Here is a 16,569-nt window from a genome sequence, read left to right on the forward strand (position 1 = left end):
CTTATCCTTCCACTGCTGGAGTCCCACTGTCATTTTCCCTCCCAAGCAAGCATCAGAGGATCTGGATATACGACCTAGATTTATGCTGATGGAAGCGGGGGGGAAGATCAGAGTCGAGTGGGGAAGAGGAGTAGGTAGAGCTGGTGAGAACTGTAGAGGGGTGAGGTTAACAAGGAAGGGAAAATGGAGCCAGGGAGCAGGGAGAGAAGAGAAGGAAGAAGAGGGTTAGTGGAAGATCAACAAGATTACAAAGATGGGCAAAGTTTGAAAAATGCTTTGAAGGTACATTTTCAGTAGGTTGCCTTGCTAGGCAGCTAGAGTGCATTTCCCCACCCTGCTAAGGAGGGGAAAAAGATGGTCAGGCTTGAAAGGCAGTCAAAGGCATATGATAAAGACTAATTATAACATATACAAATAGGTATTGCCAATAAGCTCTGGACAATGTGTTCTTGCTAAGGAGAAAATCTGTGTAAAGACCCACCCACATGCTGTTTGAAAATACATTTCTAAGTCTATTTTTCAGGGCTATATTCTGCAGCATGATGAAATATACTTTAAAAATGTTACAAACAAGCAATGGCCAGCCATTAGAGCCCAATGAATTACTAATGGCTTGGCAACTGCTGACTATGTCTGGGTGACCCCAAGGTGTTGTTGGTGGGGAATAGTGACAATAAAATATGTTTTAATTTCAGAAGACTACGGAAAAGACCCTTACTGAGAGCAGTTAGAGTAGCAGGACTCTCAAATGGGAGGGGGACTGAAGAAATGGGAGCAGTACTGCATGATTCTTGCCCTACCTCTGAAAACTTAATACCATCATTGTATTAATCTACATGGAAACAAAAGACCAAAGATAAACAATATTTCTCAAAGGATAGTACACTAGTGAATATTAATATATTAGAAAGTTAACCTTTCCCTCATAGGGTTCTGTTTGTAATAAGGAAAGTGCCAAACAGAACCAAAATGAGAAAGCAAAGATGGGTAGGTATGAATCTTCAAATTATCTTCAGTAAGCCACATTGGCTCACCATACATATTTCACTCCATATACTCCTTATACAAGTGTTTCATATGTCATACACGAGTGTTGTATTGCACAGTAGCATTGGAGGGAAAAGAAAAAGTCATAGCACTCACACTGTCAAAAAGACTATATTGCTGGATTTTTTTTTTTAACTCCTTCGTTTTTTCCATGATCCAGATGGGATGAAGACAATGTAAAAGATGACATACTTAATTATTTTGTTTGGGGTACAATAGCCAGCACTCCATCTCCTCTATTGCATACCGCAAAAATACAAACCAACCATTTTGTCAGTAGTATACCACCACCTTGTGGAGAAAATGCAGTACTGCTGCTCTCTTCCTCCCTGTCTCTTAGTTCTCAAGAGAAAAAAAGAAATGGGAACTTACGGTAACTGGTTTTTTGAGATGTGAGGCAGACGTGTATTCCAAGTAGGTGTGTGTGTGCACCCTGCGTGCTAGAGCCGGAAACTTTTCTTAGCACTACCACCAGTAGAGGGGCAGCACTCGAGCCTCATGCCTGTAGCCCCTCTCCTGGCGATATGCGGTGGCACCGCACCTTCACACCAGATGTCCGGGGAAGACTCTGACACAGAGGGGATGGAAGGTGGGTTGTGGAATACACATCTGCATCACATCTCGAAGAACCACAGTTACAGTAAGTAACAATTTCTTCTTCTTCAAGTAGATGCAGACACGTATTCCAAGCCGGTGACTAGTGAGCAGTATCCCCATCTGAAAGTGGGGGGCAGACGCTACCTGAGTAAGACTGCCCTTCCGATATTAGCATCCACTCTAGAAGAAGCAGTGGTCATGTAATGGTCTGTAAATGTATGTACGGATAACCATGTGGCTGCCCTACAAACGTCCAATATGGAAATGCCCATGATGTTGCCTGTGCTCTTGTTGAATGTGCCCATATCTGCTGAGGAGGCAGAGCCAATGTTATCTCATACGCAGTCTTGATGTGAGACATTATCCATCTAGAGATGGTCTGTGCAGAGACTGCTTGACCCTTCATGCAGTCCACATATGATACGAACAGGCGAGGCAGAGCACGAAATTGTTCAGTCATCTTCAGATAGAAGGCTAGACAGCATCTAATGTCTAGTTCAGGGGTCCTCAAACTTCATGGCACCGTGACCCCCTTCTGGCAACAAAAATTACTACACAACCCCAGGAGGAGGGACCAAAGCCTGAGCCTGCCAGAGCCCTACTGCCTTTGATGGGAGGGCCAAAGCCCAAGCCCCACCGCCATGGGTGGGGAGAGGGAGGGGAGAGGCAAAGCTGAAGTCCAAGGCCTTCAGCCCCAGACAGGGGTCCTGTAACCTGAGCCCCGCTTCCCAGGGCTGAAGCTCTCAGGCTTCGGCTTCAGCCCTGGGCAGTGGGGCTCAGGCTTTGGCTTCAGGCCCCAGCAAGTATAAGTCAGCCCTGGCGACCCCATTAAAACGGGGTCGCAACCCACTTTGGGGTCCCAACCCAGTTTGAGAACCACTGGTCTAGCATATGGAGGCACTGCTTCTTCGGGGAGGAATGCAGCTTGCCATATGGTTCAAATGAAACTGAGAGACCACCTTGGATACAAACTTTGGGTGTGGCCGAAGCATAACCTTGTCCATGAAGAACTGCATACAAGGAGGCCCAGCAACTCACACACCCTCCTGGCAGAGGTAATGGCTATCAAGAATTCAGCTTTCTGAGACAAGAGGGGCAGCAGACAGGAAGCAAGGGGCTCAAATGGAGGCCCCATTAGAGCCACTAAACCCTTGCTCAGGTCCCACAAGGGGACCGGCTCTTGGACTGGAGGATGCAGGCAGAGAAATCCTTTCAGAAATCTCGACACCACGGCATTGGAGAAAACCGTTTTCCTTTGGATAGGTGGGTGAAAAGCCGATTTTGCTGCCAAGCGCATTCTCAGGGTACTGAGTGCTAGGTCCAATTCCTGAAGGCATAATAGATACTCCAAGATGTCCTAGAGTCTGGGTTGATCTGCTTTGAGCTTGGCAATGACCTGGGAAAGGACTGCGATAGGAGGCATACCGCAGAGTTGACTCAGCTGCAATGGAAAGTGTTGGAGAAGTAGCCCAGGTTGAGTCCCCGCATAGAGCAGAATAGGTGACACTTTCTGTTTTCCCTTGTCGCAGAAAGGTCTATCAGAGGGATGCCCATGTTGCGAACACCATCCGAAGGACCTCTGTATTCAGGGACCACTCTTGGCTCGGGGAGAAAATCCTGCTGACATGACCCCTGAGACCTCTGGTTAGTGGACAGCTATTGGGGTGATGTCCTCTTCGGTATAGAACTGCCACAAGTTGATTGAGTCCAGGCAGAGTGATGTGGAGTGAGCTCCCCCTTGTTTGTTCACATAGTACACTGTGGCGGTTTTGTCCGTGAGTATGTGAACCACTGAATGCCTGATAAAGTCCCAGAAGGCATGACGTGTTGTGGATTGTCCAAAGCTCCAGCATGTTGATGTGAAGTGAGGTCTCCTCTTCCGACCACAGACCCTACACCCTCATTGAGTCCAGATGCGCTCCCCAACCCAGAAGAGATGCAGCGGAAACCACTGACTTGGTCAGAGAGGGCCGCACGATGGGGACCCCTTGTCACACTTGTGTGGGGACTCCCACCAGCTCAAGGACTCCAGGACTAATGGAAGAAAGCGTACCAACTTGTCCGGAGAATGCAGGGCAGGGAGGTGAACCATGATGAGTCACATGTGAAGAAGGTGAAAGCACAACCTGGTGAGTTGGGTGCAAGCAGACATGTGGACCAACAGGCTCACACACAAGCAGACTGTCATGGATGGTTGTGACTGCAAACTGAGGCACAGTTGTCAGATCGCTTGGAAATGGTCGGTTGTCAGGCTTGCCTTTGACTTTGTGGAACCTAACATGGCCCCAGTGAACTCTATTTGCTGAGTGGGGGCAAAGGTCAACCACATGGTGTTTAGGAGGAGTCCCAAATGGTCGATTAAGTGTAGCTTGGAGGAGCTGAGCACCTCCTCTCTGGATTCGCCCTGCAGCAACCAGTCATCGAGGTAGGGGGAGATATGGATTCCCTTCCCTCTGAGGTACACCAGGACCACCGCCATTCATTTGTTGAAGACCCAGGGGGCAGAAGAGAGGCTGAATGGGAGAATGGCGTACTGAAAGTGGCGATATCCTACCATGACTCGGCAGAATGGCCACATGGAAGTAGATGTCTTGAAGGTCCAGATTAGTGAACCAGTTGTTCTGAGACAAAGCAAGGAGGCTAGCTTAGAGTGACCATGTGGAACCTCACGTGTTTGATGAACTTGTTCAGCCCATGGAGGTCGAGGATAGGCCTCATCCCAGCCTTGCATTTCAGTATCAGGAAATACCGGGAGTAGAACCCACAACCCCAGTGTTCTCACAGAACCTCCTCCAACGCTCCCAATGCTAGCAGAGAGATGACCAGCCTCAGGTGCCTGCCAACCTTGGTAGCCATACTGATCTACCAGTGGCCTCCAGACTCCCTTAGGTGAACTAGAGCAGGAGGACAAGGATCCCATCTCTGAAGCAAAGGAGTCTTGGTACCTTGGAGACTTGGGAAGGGCAATTCCAGAGGGAGCCAACAGGTGATCTGACTCATCTGTGGCCCAGAATAAGTTTGGGATTGGCACCGCTGATGTAGCCAGCACCATCGATGCCAAAAAGGTTGGTGCCATAGGCACGGTTGGTCCTCTTGCAAACGACAGTACTGGAGTGCCTGTCTCTGGTACCACATCCATACTAACCCAGGAAGGGGTGTTTCAAGGTGCGGTGCTGAGACTTCAGTGGCATGCTCCAACTGAGGGGCCATCACGGCCGCCAGCCTTGTGAACTCTTGGATCAGCAGTGAGGATGGGACTGAAAGGCAGAGTAGATCCAGAGCAGCCTGATATGCTGACACCACTGACATTGTTGGTACCGGCATCATTCCCATCGGTATATAGATGCCCAGAGGCCAGAACCAGAGTCCATGGTACGATGTGTCTGCCCTCCCTACCCTGTAACGAGGGAAGGTCAAAGGCTTGTGGGCCGGAGCCGATGCTGTGCTGATCCTTGCTTTTCTTAGGGGAGGCAGAAGTGACCCCTGAGACCTTTGGTTAGTGGACAGCGATGGGGGGGGGAATGTCCTCTTCGATACAGAACTGCCAGAAGTTGATTGAGTCCAGGGAGAGTAATCTGGAGAGAGTCCCCTGTTTATACATGCAAGGATAGCATTAGCCCTTTTGGCCAAGGTGTCACCCTGGGAGCTCATGTGCAGCTGATTATCCATCACAACCTGAATCTTTTTTAGTCACTGCTTCCTAGGATAGAGTCCTCCATCCTGTAAGGAACAAAGAATATAGGCCATCCAAAGTGTATGACTTTCCATTTAGCCATATTACAACACATATTGTTTGCTTGCGTCCAGCTTATCAAGCAAACCGATCACTCTATCAGTGACATGTCCTTTTATTGTTTACCAGTCCTACCAATCTCTGTGTCATCTGCAAACTTTATCAGAAATTATCTATCTTATTTCCCAGGTCATGGATAAAAATGTTAATTCTTTTTAAAAATAGCCTGGGGCCGAGAGCCAATCCATGTGAGACCTCACCAGAAACAGTGGCTTAAAGATTATTCATAATTTTTCATTGCATTTTTAAACCTGCCAGTTTTTAATCAATTTACTATGTACCATGCTAATTTTATATCTTCATCAAAATGTTACCTGGTACCAAGTCAAATGCCTTATAAAAGTCTAAATATATTACATCAACACTATTACATAAAACCAACCAAATTTTTACTCTCCTACACCCGTCTCTTCTGTTCCTTTAGTATGTAAATTACACCACTTTTGATTTTTGTATACTCAGGCTCATGGAGCCACATTCAGAAATGAGGTATAAGGGGATGTAAAGTGGGAATCTGAGTCTCAGTTGGTATAACTAAGACACACCAAAGGGGCTGGAAACAAGGTGTGAATTGCATCATCTTAAATTCCTTTACATTCACCTCTTAATGTGGCTCAAAGAATGCTTTACAGGATCATGAAAATTAGAGATAAAAAAGATAAAGGAGATCATCAAGTTCATCGCCTGCATGTGCAAATACGCATAACAGTCCTCTAACGAAATACAGCAGTTATTAACATGATGCTACTCTTGAGCCAATGTACATTCACAGAACTAAGGGTTATCAAAGCCCTATAAAGTAATTTTGCCCTCCCCCATATTGGAATTTTTGCATGCCTGCCTCTGGAAGAATTATAATCTCCTGAAATTTGGCAAAAAGCAAAATTTCAGGGATGGGAAGCCATGCAAAATGTATTATATTTCATTGTCTCTCCTGCGATCAAAAGCTCTCATCTGGGATTCCCATGTCTTTGGTTGTTATCCTTTGCCCTACATCTCTCTTGTCCACTGCACTTTTACTTCCACCTCTCATGCATTCACCCTTAAATAAGAAAAAATATACAGTAGTGTCCTGGGTTTCACGTGCAATGTGATTATCTGGCCACAAAAAAGGCCACATAATTTATCGCCTGTCCTCCCTTCCCAAATGTGGTGGCTGATCTGAGATTAACCCAGGACCATCCCTTCCACAACACCCAGTGCCAGGCAGCCTGCGGCTCTCATCTTGCAAAGAACTCCATATGGACAGATTCTTGTGCCCGGGCAGAGCTCTCTGCATCATCGGGGTCTACCTCCTGTGATGAGAACTTGGAAAGTGCAGTTTGAAAAAAAATACCAAACCTTCCCCTCTCCCAATGCAATTAATCAATTAAAACAAAAGAAAAAGGAAGCTGAAGAGGTGTTGAAGAATCTGGAAAATATCAATGAAGTTATGTGCAAAGTGTGGCAAAGTAAGCTCCTTGGGGCAGGGGCTATTTTTATATTTCGGTATCTATTGTACAGCACAGAGCATGTCATTGAAGTTTATCAAATAAATAACACTAATAATATAATAGTGTTGTGGAATAACATAGGACGAGACTCTCTCTTTCCAGACCAGTCTCCTTCTGTCCAAACGAGACTCTCAGCCTCTCTCTCACATCCATCTGTGGAGGTCTAGCTATCAGCTCAAGGTCAGTGTGTCTAAAACAATGCCCTTAATCTTCCCCTCCCCCTACGGGCTTCCCCCATCATCTCCTCTTTACATCACTGTGGACAACACCACCATCCTACACATCAATCAGGTCCATAACCTTAGAGTCACCTTCAACTCAGATCATTCTCTAGGTCCTCACATCCTTGCTATGTTTAAGTTTTGCAGATTCTTTCTACATAACATTTCTAAGATATGGCCTTTCCTATCCATCTACACAGCTAGAACTCTCCTCAAGGTTCTCATCACCTCATGTCTTAATTACTGCAACATCCTTTTCTCTAGCCTTGACAAATGCAATCTTGCCCTGCTCAGACCCATTCAGAATGTTGCTGCAAAGATCATTCTCCTAGCCTGTCACTCTGATGGTCACCCCCCTTTGCATCCCTCCTCTGACTCCTCTTTCTCTACCACATCAAGCAGAAGCTACTTGCTTTCACTGTCAAGGCCCTTCAGATTATCCCCACCCCAACCCTACCTAACAGTTGTCATTCACTATCAAGAGATTGACTCCTGTCTCTGATTGGCCCACAACATCAGCCTCCATTGCACACCAGTTAAATTTTCAAACACTTTTGTGCTTTCTCCCATGCTGCTTCTTACTCTGAGGAGGAGCACCTCATAAGCATCTGCAGAACTAACTCATTATCCTTCTTTAAATTTCTCCCTTGATGTGAGCCCTAGCAAAAACAAAACCTAACAGTGGTTAAGCTGTTTGTGTGCTGAGACCACCACCCATCATACTGACCAGTATTATCTAATTGTTTCCTTGTTCTCTCCCATCTGTTGTCTTGTATTAGACTTGGACTGTAAGCTCGTAGGGGCAGGGACTGTGTTTTTGTTCTATGTTTGTACAGCGCCTTGCACAAAGGGGACCTGGTCCATGGCTAGGGCTCCTAGGTGCCACAATGATGATGATAGTTGAAAGGATGTGTGTGGTGGGGGCGGGGTGATTAGTTCCTCTTCAGGCATGGGGGGAGGGGAATATTTGGGCCAATGTTATCATAGGGAGAGAATAATTTTCAGGCAGACAGTGGTCTAACAGAATGGCTCCAGGGAGGGTGGGGTAGCACACAAACACCTCATTCCCCCCCATACGAGCACTGCTAATTATGCCAGTTGGTGGTACATTGCCTGAATACCAATAGCTCACTGTTGGCTGAGCCACAGAGATCTATGATCTTCCCATTCAGGCAAGAGGATTCCAGACAGTACTATGTGATCTAAACTTAATCATCCCAAACAATAATGGGGAACAGTAGAGGAGGTCCAGGCTTAAGTCTGCTCCATGTTTTGGGTCTGACTCTATTAGGTACATAACACCTGGTGGGTAGTGCTGAGTGGCCTCGGATCCGATATATCCAGTGTAAGTTGAAGGCGTGCACCCTTTTTAAGATCAGGCCTCCGAAAGGCTACAGGCAATGTCAACTGTTAACAGGAACCCTGATGCATGCTGGATTTATTTTGATGGCACACAATATTTATTTTAGGAACAAGATATTGAGATACCAAAAATAATGGCCATTATTTGCCTAAATTCAGCCTTAAAGGACAATGAGAGAGTACTATCTTCTCCAGTGACTGAAGCAATGACAGCCTTCACCTTTGTCCTTAGGGGAGAATTGGAAACCAGCGTGTAAGTTGATTGCTGCTTGCAGGACCATGGCAAGAGCAATCAAACACCATTTTGTCTTGTAACTACGACAAAGCCTCACGTATATGGCTATCCAAGCAGTACCAGTAATTTAGCAGGGCACAGAAGAAGCAGAAATTTGGTACCATAATTGTTTTTTCCTTTGGGGATTAAAAAGCATGTGTTGATGTAGCTACTGCCAGCTTCTGATTCAAAAGTGACAGGTGAGTTTCTCAGAGTGGACATTTTTTTCCCAATAAATTAATGTCAGAATAAATTCATTCAGAAAACACTGAACAAGAGTAATTAACATTCACTCTCAGCTGAAGAATAGCTTTGATAACATCTAAACTTATCTGATTATTTTCTTTACTCCAAACACTGTTCATTACACGGAACTTTGGTTTCAGTAGACTGAGTGTTCCTGGTAAACATACAGCACGATTAACTCATGAGAGCAAAATATTCTGAATGGACATTTTGTAATTATAAGAATCCCAAATGTTTTGATGAATGAAGTGAAAAACTGGAACACTTCAGGTACCTGGAAAGAAGTTCCTGGGATACTGGGACATCATATAAGAAAACAGGATTATCTCAATTTAACTGGGACATATGTTTTCTTTAGCAACTGAGGTGTGTATATGGCTGAAACTCCACTTTCTTTAGTGTGCTAATGCTTACACAAGCATTAGTGGGTTGAAAGGCAGTGTGGTCTTGTAGTCTGAGTTCTTCCCTACATTGACTCCTAATTTCCTCCTATTTGCTTCACTTCCATCCCCTTCCGCATCCCATCTACTCAAATAACCAATGAATTTGTTAATGCTTACATTAAAGTGTCCTCACAGGGTCAAGGGTTAAAACCTCAATGAGTTTAATGGTGGTGGGGCAGGGGAGTGCAGCCCTCCAAGGGCCGCTGTTTCAGGCTGTCTGCAGACTTAGTAAGACAATACTGTAGTTGTTACATTCAGTAAAAATCTGATTCAGTCCATAACCACTTGATTTACTAACTGGTGAGCTGAATATAAGCTGATGGGTAAGTGTAGTTGGGTAGTCACTTGCCCCACCCTGAAGGGTTTAAAACAGCCCTGGGAAAGGGCTGCCAATAGGCTAGGCTGATTGGGGAAGCAGCCACAGCTGGGGCCATGCCTTAATCAGGCCACAGCTGGTCCTATAAAAGGCTGAGAGCCAGGAGTTCAGGCAGGTAGTCTCTCTTGCTTGTTCGGGCCTGGGCCTGGGCCTGGGCCTACGCCTACGCGGAAGCTGAGCAGGGTACCCAGAGTGGAACAGGGCTGGGGGAAGGCCAGAGGAGCTAGGGAGCTCCAGCCTGGAAAACCCTGCAGGCCTTGCAAAAGGCCAGGAAAGGTACTGGGGCTACAGAGGGGTAGCCTGGGAATAGGCAGAGGCAGGTCCAAACCCTCCTTGCTGATGATGAGTGGCCACTACACTGCAGTCTGCCCCAGTGAGTGGGGGTTAGATCATGACTGGCAGTAGCCACTGAGGCAAGGTGGGTTTAGAGGGTTGGAGGTTCCCCTGGGAGGGAAGACCCAGAGTGTGGGGGTACAGCTGGGGCAGAACCCCAGGGTAAAGGGCACTGGGGTCCAGGAGGGACACAGGGGCCAGCGGTAAGTGAGCCACTGGCCTGCAGAGGGTGCTCTGAAGGCTGGAAAGAGCTAATTCCTGAGACAACCAGCAGGAGGTGCTGCACTGGTGAGTTGTCACTGCGCTACAGTAAGCAAGACTTCACAGAAAGCATTTCAAAGATATTCATGTTGAACTGACACAATCCCAAAGGCCCATCAGGGAGGCCATTTCTTTATTGACTGATAGCAGGGCTCTGCATGTTTCTGGCAGAACTCAATGGCTGTATGAATCAAAGAGTCTGAAACCTATGGGGAAGCCAATTCAGCAGTTCCAGTGATTGGAGCAATTCAATACAAACAGGGTTGCTTTTACTTACAATTATAATTAGGACCAATTCTACAAATGTTGCTCTAGCTGAGCCAAAGCTAATTATAGGAATGCAATGAGTTATGGGGTTCCCTACCTTCTGGGCTATGGCTTCCTGTGAACTGAGGAGAGTGCTGCATTCCCCATCGTGGTATTCTTCTTTACATTCACGGCAGAACACGAACTGGAAAAAACCAACCCACAAGTCATAAAAACAAGTTAGGGATAAAACCAGCAGATTTCAGTCACAGAAGTGATAAAATAAAAATAAATTTGATTAATCAAATGAGCTTTTGTGTGGGACATACAAAATCGTTGGATACTAATGGGTTGTTTTTCTTTCACAGTGCAAATCTGTTCATACAAAAAGGGGACAAGCTGAATTTAGCGCTTTTTATAGTGTTTAATATTGGAAGTCGTTTATATGCCAAGTACCTAGTCAAACACATTCCCTTTTGGAAAACTATTATATTATTTAGTAAAAGAGAACTTTCTACAAGTCACTTGAACCACAGCACAAAACATAATATTATATCCTTTCATAGATTTCTATAGAATGGTTTAAAAAAATAAAAGCAAAACAAAAACAAACCACAACACTATAGAAAGACTATGATTCTCTATTCAGTTGTGTAGGCTGTTAGGGGAATTGCTGTAGAATTTTATTAATTTTTTTAGAATTGTATTTGTTTCATCCCTGTTAAATTCTATAGGTCTTTTCATAAGAGTTCAGCCACACAGAATGTCCTTTACAGACTAGTAACACATTTCATCTGTAGCGTTGCTTGAGCTGTAACTGCTATCTAAAATGGTTCATATGCAACAAGCTTGTTCCATTTTTATACTCCAAAATGAAGATATCTGTCTTGACATGTGTCAAAATCTTTGACCCATCAATTCCACATTAATTTCTGTGTCCTTGTGGATAAGAGGAAAAGTCAATAATGTAAAATGCGTCTCTCTCGCTGTGCCGAAGCCATGCTGTCTTGACCCACCTTCAGACTCTGAAGGACCTCTCAGCAGTTAGCTATTCTGACTGGCATTATAAGCAAGACTGATAAAGCAGCCTTGATTTTTAGATACAGAGCTGCATTCAGATGTAATGAATAAGGATATCAGGGGAACCTGACACTGGGACATTTATCTGCCACAAATTCCATCTCTGCAATTCCATTTTGAACTCTTTTGAGCTTCTGTTGTCAATTTTGTAAGTACTATAGAAAATCACATTTTATTATCATGCTGAAGAAACTACATTTTTATGCCATGAAGCACTGTGAAAGAAAACAAGGCCAACAGGACTGATTCTACTCTCCAGAAGTAACATGGGAGTCATCATGGAGTGCTGGGGAAAAGGAATGGAATGAAATGAATGTTTTTGTTTTGTCCAGATCAAAGTTACAGCCCTTTCTTGTCTGTCAGTTTTCTTTGGCTATCATGTCTATTATCTGTAATTTCTTATTTTTCCTTTAATCACCACTTATGTTAATTCAGTTGTGCTTATCATTAATCTGTTTAATGATGGAGGTATCTTTGCCAGGCACGCTGTATGTATGAGAGACTGCAGTATTGTTGTTAATAAATGTTTTGATTATGGTAGTACCCAAAGGCCCCAGTCAGGACTCAGCCTCAGTGTGCTGGGCATAAGAATGGCCATACTGGGTAGGACCAAAAGTCCATCTAGCCCAGTGTTCTGTCTTCCAACAGTGGCCAATGCCAGGTGCCCTAGAGGGAATGAACAGAACAGGTGATCATCAACTGATCCATCCCCTGTAGCCCATTCCCAGCTTCTGGCAAACAGAGGCTAGGGACACCATCCCTGCCCATCCTGGAATACACAAATAGCATCCCCAGAATGCCTTAGTTATACTGTCCACTCTCTTTCTTCTTTTTACTTTACCTATTCCTGGCCTCTATATTTCTTTGTCCCTACACATATCTCTATGAAAGGGTTATGTGATTTACATTGCTAGACCCAATGTTTTGCCACAAAGGGCTGCAATTCCCTAGGCTCTCTCATCTCACTCTAATTCAATTTTTTGGAAGTTTCACAAATCTTAAAGACGGAAATTTTGCAAAAAATCCCCTCCCCCTCTCGCAACAATATTTGGCTTACCTCATATTGCAGTTTACATAATACCGATATCTGTTGAAACAATGCTATTCGCAAAACTATGTTGTATTACAATTCTGTGTGGCCCCTTCCATGGTAATTTTATATGCTGCAAGTAACTCCACAAGTGATGTCATCCCATTGCTTTCTATAGAAATGAGTCTGATCTTTTGGTGAGACTGTAAACTCTTTTCACAACTTAGATAATGGATGAGATGTAAAATCAGTTAAACCAATCAATAGGGTGTTCTTCCATGCTATATCAGAATAAATATGCCTTCCCTGATACAATTCATTAAGTACTCCCCAGTCACAGCATAGCATGAGCAATAAAAAAAAAAAAGGCACATCAGTTTAAACAAGAGTGGTTAATAAAATAGTTTCATTCATTTTAACTTTCAGATGTGGAAAAAAAAGATTTGGAAATGAAATATGGCAAAAAAGTTCCTCCAGTTAACCTGAATTTTATGGCTTCATTAATAATAATAATAGGAGCTATTTTGCCTCAGGAAAGAAAAAAGAATTTAAGTTGTTTAATTAGGACGTAGCACTTTTGCATAAATTTTGTACTAAAGTGTTTAAAAATTATCATGTGACATAATTGCTAATTGAAATCACACTTTCTCCCCTTTATTTCTTTAAATAAAAAGAGCCTGACAGTTTAATTTGATAATAAGTACGGGTCAAGAAGTTACTATTTCTTAGTATATTATTTATGTCTTAGAATTTGCTGTTGGCACCCACATGAAAGATACTAGTCTTGGAAAAAACAAAAAAAGACAAATCCTAAAAGTCTCAAATCTATCCTTTAAGGTTCATGCACGACATGAGGACTAAGGGGGAAATTTTCAGAAACAAGTGACAGCTTTAGGCACACAAATCTAATTGAAAAACAATAAGACTTGTGTGTGCCTAAATTTATTTAGGTTCTTCTGAAAATCTCCTCTTCAATCATAAAGAACTAGGAGGCTGCAGCTGAAAGAAAAATACAGGAAGCTTCTCAAAATAATCGAAGATGGGCCTCAGCAAAAATCCTGGATCCAAACAAGCTCAAATTTAAGAAGTGTTAAAAATCTGAACCTCAATCTAGACACAATTTTATAAAGGGTTCTTATCTTTATAATTGTTCAAAACAAAAGTGCACATCTACACACCTGGACACTGTCATGTTCAAAGCCTGGGTTTGGAATTTGCAGCTTGATCCCATCTCTAAAAGTAGTGTTGGGGGAAAAAATGATGCTGGGGGCAAATTTTGCTCTTAGTTAACGCTGGTGCAACTGGATTCTGACAGAGGTGCCTAGGAGTAACTGAGAACAGAACTTAGCCGTATGTGAAAAAAACTTTTGAACTCTTCAGGCAAATCTAATTAGAAAAGCTTAGCTCTTAAATACTAAGGTGATGGATACTTCAGAAATACAGTTTTGCCACTTCTCCATAATACTTTGAAGATTTACCATTTCCTGGACCAGGCACACAAAATTCTCATCTCCCTTCTTGACTACCACCCCCTCCCTGGTCCCCATAATGCTGACATTGTCCCCTCTTGTATTTACAAAAATAGAACTATTAAATTCATCTTTTTGCATGTCATTCTGACCACAGCACTCCCATTTTTGAATCCCTGTACTAGCTTCACATTCTCCAATGCTTCAAGACTGAGATTTTTATCGTCACCTTCAAGTCCCCTTCCATTTTGGGCTTCTTACACGTACATATTTGTGCCTTCTTCTTTCAGGCTGCCTCTTACACCTGAAATACCTTCCCAGAATTAATAGGTAACACCCTTCATGCCCTTCAAATTTCTCCTTGAGATTCGCCTCTATCGGGATGCCAGTAAGACATTACAATGAAAGATGGATTGGGGAAGCGGGAGGGGAGAATAGATGGGGTTAACTAGTTCTTTTATTAAACATTATAAATGGTTAAAGGAAATGTGTATAAAAGTCACATTTATTTGATTGAATTTCTCTTCCCTCACCCTCATCCAAGCCTGACTGGGTCTCTAGAAAATACTATAAAATAATATATGACTACTACTACAAATGTGTTTCCTACAAATAGTTTTACTGTCAAAGATTTCTGCACGCACTGCCTGCTCTCTACTGTATGCTTGTATAATCACAGACAAACACCTTATGGATATTCAAGGATATCAATGTAAATTGCTGTATGAAGAGGTAAAATCACCTCCCTACTCATTATTCCCCTGTTTGTATCCAGTTCTGGTGTCCACAATTCAAGAAGGATATTGATAAACTGGAGAAGATTTAGAGATGAACAAAAAGAATGATTAAAGAAACAGAAAACATGTCTTATAGTGGTAGAGTAAAAGACTGCAATCAGTTTAGTTTAACAAAGAGTAGATTAAGGAGTAACTTAATCACAGTCTGAAAGTACCTACATGGTAAACAGAAATTTAATGATAAACGGCTCCTCAGTCTAACAAAGGCATCACAAAATTCACCTTGTTGAAATTAATTGAAGCAAGACAAATTCAGACTAGAAACAGGTGCACATTTTTAATAGTGAAGGTAATTAACCATTGGAATAACTTATCAAGGGTTGTGGTAGAGTCCCCATCACTGGAAATTGTTAAGTCAAGACTAGGTGTTTTTTCAAAAACAAGATGCTCTAGTTCAAACTGGAAATAATTCAGGGAAGTCCTATGGCCCATGTTACACAGGAGGGAACACTAGATGATCACAATGACCTCTTCTGGCCTTACAGTCTATTTGAATACATCCAAAAGTCACATTAGCCCGTTTTGCTAGAGCACCACACTGGTAGCTCATGTGCAGTTGATCATCCACTATGACCCTTAAATCTTTTTCAGATACACCATTTTCCAGAATACAGTCCCCCATGCTGTAGACATGGCCTGCATTTTTTGTTTTTAGATGGAAAACTTTGCATTTGGCTGAATTGTTTGAATTGCCACAGATTGTGTGATCCAGATTGTTTGACTGCCCTGACCTCATCACTACGTACCCCTTTCCCAGTCTTTGTGTCAACTGTACATTTTATCAGCAATGATTTTATATTTACTTCTAGATCACTGATGAAATATTGTATAGTGTCAGTCCTAGTACTGCACCCTGTGGAATCCCACTAGAAACACACTTGTTTTTATGATGTTTTTCCATTGACAACTACTTTAAGATCTGTCACTAAGCCAGTTCTTAATCCATTTAATATGTATTTTATTGATATTGTCTGGTGCTAGTTTTTTTTAATCAGAAGGTCATGCACTACTAAATCAAACTCCTTACAAATTCTAAAGTATATTTTATCTATGCAGTTATCTTTATCAACCAAAGTTGTAAATCTATGAAAGAACGAAATCAGGTTTGTTTGACATGACCTATTTTCCATAAAACCACATTGACTGGCATGTTCATTGAAGGTATGCAAGTGTAAAACAGCAGAATTTAGCCCACTCCAGGTTCCAGTGTGTGTGGAGGGAAGATGTCCTAAAAGAAAAAAGACTTCTCTCTCTCTCTCTCCTGTTTCTGATCCTCTACTTTGCTCTTTTTCACCTCATCTCATTTGTAAGTACTCAGTGCCATCAATTTAGAACCAGCACTATACAGTGGAGACGCATCATATGCGCATTTAACTTACGCGAATTCAACTATACGCGCTTGGCAAAAAAAGAAAAGAAAAATAACAATAACTAGCGGTGGTGGAGTGCTGTACAGGAGTCAATGGGAGAGCGCTCAGGGGTCGATTTATCGCGTCTAGTC

General features: G+C 43.1%; 1 protein-coding gene across 1 annotated transcript in view; it reads right to left on the reverse strand.

The window, feature by feature from the left end:
• PRKN (parkin RBR E3 ubiquitin protein ligase) overlaps window positions 1–16,569 on the reverse strand; it is a 1,223,721-nt gene that overhangs the window by 16,714 nt on the left and 1,190,438 nt on the right. Inside the window, exon 10 of the mRNA XM_074948732.1 lies at window positions 10,811–10,897. Within this exon, the coding sequence (XP_074804833.1) occupies window positions 10,811–10,897 (87 nt within the window). The remainder of the gene's footprint in view (window positions 1–10,810; window positions 10,898–16,569) is intronic.

Source organism: Natator depressus, chromosome 3 (assembly GCF_965152275.1).
Source record: "Natator depressus isolate rNatDep1 chromosome 3, rNatDep2.hap1, whole genome shotgun sequence".
NCBI lineage: Eukaryota > Metazoa > Chordata > Testudines > Cheloniidae > Natator > Natator depressus.